The 9,511-nt window shown below is 48.7% G+C and overlaps 1 protein-coding gene across 2 annotated transcripts in view; it reads left to right on the forward strand.

The window, feature by feature from the left end:
- NOTCH1 (notch receptor 1) overlaps positions 1 to 9,080 on the forward strand; it is a 42,879-nt gene extending 33,799 nt beyond the window's left edge. For both annotated transcript variants that reach the window (XM_054646428.2, XM_077189140.1), the window contains exons 26-34: positions 265 to 693; positions 1,490 to 1,638; positions 2,282 to 2,498; positions 2,813 to 2,903; positions 3,123 to 3,288; positions 3,976 to 4,271; positions 4,976 to 5,123; positions 5,246 to 5,343; positions 5,749 to 9,080. In XM_054646428.2, the coding sequence (XP_054502403.1) occupies positions 265 to 693; positions 1,490 to 1,638; positions 2,282 to 2,498; positions 2,813 to 2,903; positions 3,123 to 3,288; positions 3,976 to 4,271; positions 4,976 to 5,123; positions 5,246 to 5,343; positions 5,749 to 7,224 (3,070 nt within the window). In that variant the 3' untranslated portion in view covers positions 7,225 to 9,080. The remainder of the gene's footprint in view (positions 1 to 264; positions 694 to 1,489; positions 1,639 to 2,281; positions 2,499 to 2,812; positions 2,904 to 3,122; positions 3,289 to 3,975; positions 4,272 to 4,975; positions 5,124 to 5,245; positions 5,344 to 5,748) is intronic.
- The last annotated feature ends 431 nt before the right edge of the window (positions 9,081 to 9,511 follow it).

The following is a 9,511-nucleotide window of genomic DNA, read 5'->3' on the forward strand; positions in this document are numbered from 1 at the left end:
TCTGTGTCCCCATGCCTTCTCTGACTCACAGCAATTTGTCCCTTTTTCTTTTATAATTTAACAGCTGCTCTCTCTCACCTGCAGCGGTGAATGCTTCACAGTGCTGCATGACACAGCTGCTTTCTATGTAAACTGGTTTAGTGTCTGTCAGGGTGAAGAACATTTATACAAAAGAGAGACCACCACTGCTTTTCTCAGCAGATAGGTGTTTTTTGCACTACTTGGTCTAATTCTTTCTTCTGCCTTGTTTCTTCCTCCACCCAGCCCTCTGTATGACCAGTACTGCAAAGATCACTTCTCAGATGGGCACTGCGACCAGGGCTGCAACAATTTTGAGTGCGAGTGGGATGGTCTGGACTGTGCAAACAACATGCCAGAGAAGCTGGCAGATGGCACACTGGTGGTGGTGGTCCTCATCACCCCCGAGAACCTGAAGAACAACTCCTTCAACTTCCTGAGGGAGCTGAGCCGCGTGCTGCACACCAACGTGGTCTTCAAGAAGAACCCCAAGGGGGAGTATATGATCTTCCCATACTATGGCAACGAGGAGGAGCTGAAAAAACACTACATCAAGAGGTCCACAGAGGACTGGTCAGATATGTCCAGTGCTGTCATCAACAAAGTGAAGAGCAGCCTCTACTCCAGGGCTGGCAGGAGGCAGAAGAGGGAGCTCGATCAGATGGACATCAGAGGGTAAGAGGGTTCCATTTTCTCTGAGCAGCACTCAGAGTGTGTTCTCTGTGTGTTGATAATAGTAACACGCTAGGAAGGGAAGGATGTAGGCCAGATAATTGTATTTAGATGTTGCTTTCTGTGTGAACAGAAACCAGATTTTGCTCTCATGTGGGAAAATGGAGAGATCATTCAGGAGTCCCTGATACAATGCTGCCTGACTCTCACGATTGAAGGAGTCCTGGGCATTGTTGGGAGCCAGGGCTGGGCTGGGTGGGACCTGGAAGCAGAGGTTGGCCTGGCTGACTGTCTGACTTCAGGAAGTCATTAAGTTAAGGCTCATTTTCTCCCTGGGAAATGCTTTCTAGAGCTTTGTTGTAAAACTCAATTACTGCAATCTGTGTTTGGAGATCTTTGGTGTAAACATACACATCTAACCTGCTCCCTCTCCATGGACTCAATCAAAAACCCCTGAAAGCAAAGGAGTTAGAGCAGGGAAACTGATATGAGAACATCTGAAGGCTCCCAAACAGCATTATTTAAGATACTGTAGTGTCTGGGTAATTATAAAACATTGTGAAGCAGGGACTCCCTTCCATTCCTGTAGATAAAGAACTGGATTTTACAGCATTCACTGAGGCAAATCCAACAGACCATGAGTGTGAGCTGCAGGCTTTGAGCCACAGGGGAGCAAGGAGATGGGTTCCCACTTCTAATTCCCACTGATGGGGGTTAAAGAGGGAAAGGAGACAGGGCTTGGCCATGTCCTCGGTGTGGTCATCTCTCCCTGTTCCTTATTGACTCTTCTCTCTCACAGATCCATTGTCTACTTGGAAATTGATAACCGTCAGTGCATCCAGTCATCTTCCCAGTGCTTCCAGAGTGCCACTGATGTGGCAGCATTCCTGGGAGCCTTGGCCTCCCTTGGCAACCTGAACATACCCTACAAAATAGAAGCTGTCAAAAGTAAGTACAGCTGGTCACTTGAGGAGGAGAGACAGCCAAAACTTTCCAGCCTTTCCTGAGTTTAGTTATCTGTCAATTGGCTGCACTGAGCACAGTTTGGTTTTAATAACCTCACATATATATATTTTTTTCCTTTAAGTCTTTTCTTTAAAAAAATTGCCAGCCCGCTTTATTATTTTTGCTTATTCCAGGTTTTATTTCAAAATCATTATCACTCTAAAAGTTATTAAAAAAAAAAAAGAAAAGAAAAAGAAAACCCAAGCAGCTCCAATCAATCAGTGACATGCAAGGAGTTGAAGTTTGTATCTTGAAAATCCCCCCTAAATCCTTTTGTCTTAACAGCTCAATGCAAGCGCAATGATTTGAAGTTTGCTAATCCTTTTCCTTAAAGGAGAAAAAAGTGAAGCTGTCTCCTGGTGCAGGCTGCCTTGTGCAGCCGAGAATTTGCCGATAGTTTGCAATTCTGATTAATAGCGTATAAAATGACCTTATTTTGGTGGGGGGGGTGGTGGGGGGGGGCTGCTGTGATTTAGATCAGACTTAAGGTACCTCTATTAACAAATTTTCCTTCATTTCCACTCCGTCCCTGGTTTGCTATGCAGCTTAATGTCTCAGCATCTCTCTGTGCCCCACTGTTGTGTAGGTGAAACAGCAGAGCCCACGAAGAACTCCCAGCTGTATCCCATGTACGTGGTGGTGGCCGCGCTGGTCCTGCTGGCCTTCATCGGGCTGGGAGTGCTGGTGAACCGCAAGCGCCGCAGGGAGCATGGGCAGCTCTGGTTCCCAGAGGGCTTCAAAGTGACAGAGTCCAGCAAGAAGAAGCGACGGGAGCCCCTCGGGGAGGATTCTGTTGGACTGAAGTGAGTAATTTGCTTGCTGAGACGATGGGCACGGGGCAGGGCTCTGCCGGGAGAGCCTGCTGGAGTTTTGTGTGTTGTAGTGGTGTGGCAGGGAGGAGAAGAATCAGGGGTCTTAAAGTTCTGCATGAAGGAAAAAAGCAGTGTTCTGTATGGTCTGTGCTTTTTAATCTTTTTTGCACTCGGTAAAAAATGAAATGCAGCCTGAGGGGAACCTCCTGGAAATTCGTTGATTCTTCTTTCAGTTTGTGCCTGTACAAACATCACAAACAGTTCCTGCAGAGGAGCTAACTTTTTATGTGGTTTTATTTTTAAAGACCCCTCAAAAATGCTTCGGATGGCACGCTGATGGATGACAACCAGAATGAGTGGGGTGATGAGGAGACTTTGGACACCAAGAAGTTCAGGGTAAGCCCTTTGCCACATTCCCTGCCTGTGCTACAGGCAGTCACTCCTGGGTTTGTCACAGAAGGAGGAGAGGGACCCTCAGGGCCCCTCATTGCTGCTCTCGGCTTCTTTGCAAACCTGCCTGTGACAAACACACACCTTGGAGCCTTGCAGAGCCTCCCAGGCTGGAGCTCAGCCCAGGTGCTTTCCTGGGGGCTCACTCCCTGCTGTTTCCCTCAGTATGAGGAGCAGGCAATGCTGCCGGACACGGATGACCAGACGGATCACAGGCAGTGGACACAGCAGCACCTGGACGCCGCTGACCTGCGCATTTCCTCCATGGCCCCGACGCCCCCACAGGGGGAAATCGATGCTGACTGCATGGATGTCAACGTCAGAGGGCCGGGTAAGCACCCCTTGCACTTCTGCACTGGCTGGCAGCTCATGTGGAACCCTCCCTGAGCCCCTGCAGAGAGAGGAGCAGCCCCACAGGCCCCCCTGTCCCTTGCTGGTGCAGAGTCACTGCTACAAGCTCTGCACCACAGGGTTGCTGTTGTGTGTGATTTAGAGAGGGACCCTGACACATTTTGCTTTCCATGAGAGCTCTTTTGTTCAGTAACTGAGGTGGAAATTACAGAAGTACCTATTAAATCACCCAGGTTATCTGTCTGCTGCTCCTATATTCTTCTCCTCCCACTCAACCTGTTCATTTCACAGCCTTCCATTAAGGTTTTTTACAATGGTTAGTAGCTTTTTAAATTCTTACAAACACTTGGTCTTCCCCATGTCTGTGAAACTGTCCTCTGAAATAATGAAGGTATTTACCATACTCTATTTGCTTTGAGCAGCCTTCCTTACAAACTGCACCTTACATGGCGCAGATGAAATAGGAAAAGCAGTGAGATACCACTAAGGAATTTCAGATCCATATCAGAGGAAGCATATTCCTGTTTGATGTTCAGAACTAGTCAGGAACTCAGTCTCGGTGCACCCAGGAGAATAAGCATCTATTTCAGGCAGAGCATCTGCCAGAGCCCTGTTGCATTACAAGGGTAAAAATCCTTTTTCATCCTGGGCTCCCCTGTGCTTTCAGACGGCTTCACCCCCCTCATGATCGCCTCGTGCAGCGGCGGAGGGCTGGAGACCGGCAACAGCGAGGAGGAGGACGACGCTCCCGCCGTCATCTCCGACTTCATCTACCAGGGGGCCAGCCTGCACAACCAGACCGACCGCACGGGCGAGACCGCCCTGCACCTGGCCGCCAGGTACTCACGCTCGGACGCTGCCAAGCGCCTGCTGGAGGCCAGCGCTGATGCCAACATCCAGGACAACATGGGCCGCACGCCGCTGCACGCCGCCGTCTCTGCCGACGCGCAAGGAGTCTTCCAGGTAAGCTGTGATTAAAAATATACCCTGCTAGTTTGGGGGTTTTTGGGGGGAAATCGTGGTGCTACAAGAAGGGTTTTATCGCAGGGTGTCCTGCTCGCCTGGGCAAGGTGTGGGGTGACAGTCGTAAAAAAATGAAGCCCCTGTTGTCTCAGGGTGTAGCCACACGTTTCTCTTCAGAGAGAAAAGCAAGGCGCAGTTCTTCCCAAGAATATTCTTATCTCATTTTCTGCGCCTGTGCTTGTGCAGAAGTACAATGCGATATGGAGATTGTTTGCCCAAAGTCATGGTGTTTTGTTTCCTTGGCCTGTCAGGGCCAGGTGTGTGTGTGTGTGTCGAGACTGTGGGCTGACAGTCAGGAGATTCTGGGCAGTTGGAGTGCAGTGTGTGCAGGGTTGAGTGCTGGGCAGATTCAGTTTAGATGTAATGTAATAGGGATGTAATATAGTATAGAATAAATAGTATAATAAAGTAATTAATTAGCCTTCTGATAAGATGGAGTCCTCCTCATCATTCCTCCTTCGTCGGGGCCTTCTCAGCACTGCTATATTGGGGAGCAGCACCATGGCAGCAGCCCTGGACTGGGAGCAGAACTGGAGAGATGAACCTTTGGAAAGGGCATTGCAGGTCCTCAGATACCTGGGGTGCGCTGCTGTCTGCCCCTCCTAACGTTTGTGTTCCCTCTGCTTTGGCCCTGCTTGTGGCAGATCCTGATTAGGAACAGGGCAACAGACCTGGATGCCCGAATGCACGACGGGACCACTCCCCTGATCCTGGCTGCTCGTTTGGCTGTGGAGGGGATGCTGGATGACCTCATCAACTGCCATGCTGACGTCAACGCCGTGGATGATTTAGGTACTGAGGCAGCTAAAACACCATGAACTGGTGTTTTGTCCCAGACATGGGACAGAAGGGCTGCTTGCTGTGGACCTCAGCACTCTCTAATGTGTGTTGTATTTCATGGTTTTCCTCTCCAGGCAAGTCAGCCCTGCACTGGGCAGCTGCTGTGAATAATGTGGAAGCTGCAATGGTGCTCCTGAAGAATGGTGCCAATAAGGACATGCAGAATAATAAGGTAGGATGTCCTAGGCTGATATATACGAGTGAAGAACCAATTGGGGAGTCTGTTAAAGAGTAATTTCTGGCTAAAATACAAATGTCTGGCACTGAGACTCTAATTTGATTGTTCTGCTGTGAATGAAGTTGGATTTAGCTCAAAGGAGCACTGTGGGATTTGGTTGTAGGGGTGGTGTTGAGGGGCCATGCAGTGCCTGGTGAGCAGTGTCTTTGGGGCCACTCATAGGGTTCCTGGCTTGATACCAGTACAAGGACATGGCTCTGCAGGGTAGGAAAAAGAAGGAGCAAACCCTTCCCAGAGCAGAGATGGTGGCCACCCAACAACATGGGTGTGGAGCCTAGAGCAGCTTTAGCCAGGAGAATCTATGAACTCAACCCTAACCAAACCTTGCTGGCTTTGCAGGAGGAGACCCCACTGTTCCTGGCAGCCAGAGAGGGCAGCTACGAGACCGCCAAGGTCCTGCTGGACCATTTTGCCAACCGGGACATCACGGACCACATGGACCGGCTGCCGCGGGACATCGCCCAGGAGCGCATGCACCACGACATCGTCCGCCTGCTGGACGAGTACAACCTGGTGCGGAGCCCCACGCTGCACAACGGGCCCCTGGGGGCTCCCACCCTGTCCCCCCCGCTCTGCTCCCCCAGCAGCTACATCGGCAACCTCAAACCCGCCGTGCAGGGCAAGAAGGCCAGGAAGCCGAGCACCAAGGGGCTGAGCTGCAACGGCAAGGACGCCAAAGACCTCAAAGCGCGGAGGAAAAAGTCGCAGGATGGAAAAGGGTGTCTGCTTGACAACTCCGGGGTGCTGTCGCCCGTGGACTCCCTGGAGTCGCCGCACGGGTACCTCTCGGACGTGGCCTCTCCCCCGCTGATGACCTCTCCGTTCCAGCAGTCCCCTTCCATGCCTCTGAACCACCTGCCAGGCATGCCCGACGCCCACCTGAGCATCAACCACCTCAACATGGCGGGCAAGCAGGATATGGCCATGGGCAGCTCCAGCAGGATGGGCTTCGACTCGGTGCCCCCGCGCCTGTCCCACCTGCCGGTGTCCAGCCCCAGCACGGCAATGAGCAGTGCCCCCATGAGCTTCTCGGTGGGCAGCGGGGCCAGCCTGAACGGGCAGTGTGACTGGCTCACCCGGCTGCAGAACGGGATGGTGCAGAGCCAGTACAACCCCCTGAGAGGCAACCTGCAGCCGGGGGCTCACCAGCAGCCCCAAAACCTGCAGCACGGCATGATGACCTCGCTGCACAACGGGCTGCCCACCACCAGCTTGTCGCAGATGATGAGCTACCAGGCCATGCCCAACACCCGGCTGGCGTCCCAGCCCCACCTGATGCAGAGCCAGCAGCTCCAGCAGATGCAGCAGCAGCAGCAGCAGCAGCAGCTCCAGCAGCCCAACCTGCAGCCCCCGCAGCAGCAGCAGCAGCCCCAGCAGCCCCAGCAGGCGCCGCAGCAGCCGCAGCAGCACCACAACCCCAACGGCTCCAACCTGGGCCAGAATTTCCTCGGTACGGAGCTGAGCCAGCCCGAGCTGCAGCCGGTGAGCGGCGGCGCCATGGCCGTGCACACCATCCTGCCGCAGGATTCCCAGCTGCTGCCCACCTCCCTGCCCTCCTCCCTCGCCCAGCCCATGACCACCACGCAGTTCCTGACCCCTCCTTCCCAGCACAGTTATTCCTCCCCCTTGGACAACACCCCCAGCCACCAGCTGCAGGTGCCCGACCACCCTTTCCTGACGCCGTCGCCGGAGTCTCCGGACCAGTGGTCCAGCTCCTCTCCTCACTCCAACGTGTCCGACTGGTCCGAGGGCATCTCCAGCCCTCCCACGAGTATGCAGTCACAGATGGGACACATCCCCGAGGCCTTCAAGTAAAAACAAAAAAGGGGTTGTAGAGACGCTCGCTGCGAGCCAGAAGCTCGAGGGAGATCTTTTCTAAAAGGACATCGGATGCTTTTATTAAAGGATCCTTTTTAAATATGTTTTTATAAAAAAAGAAAAAAAAAAAAAGACAAGAAAAAGACGAATTAATTCTTTTTTTTTTTTTTAGTATTTATTTATGTACTTTTTATTTTACATGAGAACACTGCCTTTTTATTTATATGTTCTATTGTTAAGAACTCAGTGTGGGACACCAGTTGTGTTTCAAGAAATCAACAAATTAGGTTTTTATAGGATGTTCTCTTTTGTTTGGGGGGGTTCATTGTGTTTGATTTGAGAGGAAATGTTTATGTAAAGCTATAAGCAACGATTTGTGATTCTGAAATGCCATTAATTTATTTTTTTTCTCTTTCAACTCAGAAAGGGAGGTGAGAAAGAAGAGGGGAAGGAAAAATTGACAAAGTACCACTCCTTAAGGGGAAAAAAATTAAGTATGGACAAATTTTTTAAATGTACTTTAAAATGTTTCCTTTGCAATTATATGAGAGGACATTTTATGGTACCAGTCATGAATCTTTGTTTAAATTTCAGTATTATATAGTTGTACATTTGCCTTGATAATAGAAATTTTTGTTCTCTCTTGTTTTTATATATATAAAAATATATATATTTAAATGATTTTTATGATCTAAAAAAAAAAAAGGAGAAAGAAAATCAGGATTTATAGACCTGTAAGAACAGTTTCTAAGCTAAAAAAAACCCTACAAAACATGAATACTGTCCCCCATCAAAAAGAAATGTATTTACCAAACTTCCAAGAGAGCAAGCCCATAACTATGGAGTATATACACAAAAGAGACTTAATTTTACTTTGAATATCTTTACTGATTTTTTGTTTTGTTTTCGTGTTTGAGTGACTGTTTTAAGAAACAAATGCCAATATAAACTTTGTAAACCACATCCTTATTTTAAGGATGGCCTGCCTATTTTTTAGAAGAAGGTGTGTCTGGCAGTGCAGACACCCTGAGTGAGATTACAAAGCATTATCACACTGCCACCCCCACGTGCTCCTCTGGCAGAGCCCTCACTGGGTGCCCAGTGGGATGTGCTGCTGGTTTTGGTGGGAGGCTGGACTGGCCAAACTGGAGGGCGAGGGGCCAGCACAGCTGTGCTGTGAAATGTTGACATTTTGTTCTGTGACGTTAGCCTGGAGTGATGCATCTTTTTTTATATTGATGTGCACTCTTTCTGTGTATCATGTAAAATATAGTATAAGCCTGTGGCAGATTTAATGTTTGTAAATATGGGGGTTTTTCGGTTTTTGGTTTTTTTGGTTTTTTTTTTTTCAAGAAAAGGTGGATTTTGTTTCAAAAATCTAAATGAGCAAGTCTTAAATATATCATAAATATATCACCTTATAGAGGTGTTGGAATATCACTCACTCGGGTGCAAAAGCAAGCAGACACCCTAAGACTAGATAATGTGCATGGGACAGGCAGATAGAGAGCAGTTAATCAAGAAAACCTAAGAAAAGGGTTCCTTTTCCTCATTCCTTTCTATTAGAACACCAAATAAAATGGATATTTCTCAAGGCACAGTGCCTTGCTGAGCACTCATCTTAGTTAACATTTCAGACCATTGTTATTGTGACACGCCTAATATGAGTGATAAAAACATCACGTGGTGTTGAATCTTCCTATGTTTTATAAACTAGAGTGTAGTTTAAGAAAAGATATCTTCTGTAATAAAGTTATCTACATGCAAAGTTGTAGTTTGCAAAAATGATGTATTTTTTTTGGTTAACTGATTTGCAATAAATGATGCTTCTGGGCATCTAGATTTTACTAAAACTGGAACTTGGTGTTTTTGTTATGGGTCAGTTGAATTCTGGATTTGACACCTTTCTTTCAGAGCTGCTCCTTGCACAGAGGGCTGGAACTTCCTCAACATCTTGTTCTCTGTGTGAAAGCTCAGAGAAGAGCTTTGGACAATGAAGATTTCTCTTTAACTTCTGCTAAACTCTCACTGACCTGAGACACCTGAGCAAGGCAGGAGGGGCTCTGCCCGGGTGGTTTTTTATCTGCTGTGGGTGCTCTGATATCCTCAGGCCATCGGGTCAAGATCTAAAAGGGGAAACATGGAAAAATTGTCTTAAAGAATGTCCCTCATGCATCTTCAAAAAAGCCAGGAACAGCAGCACCAGAGGGACAGTTTTACTTGTGCCACCCAGAAATGTTTGCTGTCCTTGCTGTGCTCAATATTTATAAGGTAATTTAATTTA

This window comes from Agelaius phoeniceus, chromosome 21 (assembly GCF_051311805.1).
Source record: "Agelaius phoeniceus isolate bAgePho1 chromosome 21, bAgePho1.hap1, whole genome shotgun sequence".
NCBI classification, from domain to species: domain Eukaryota; kingdom Metazoa; phylum Chordata; class Aves; order Passeriformes; family Icteridae; genus Agelaius; species Agelaius phoeniceus.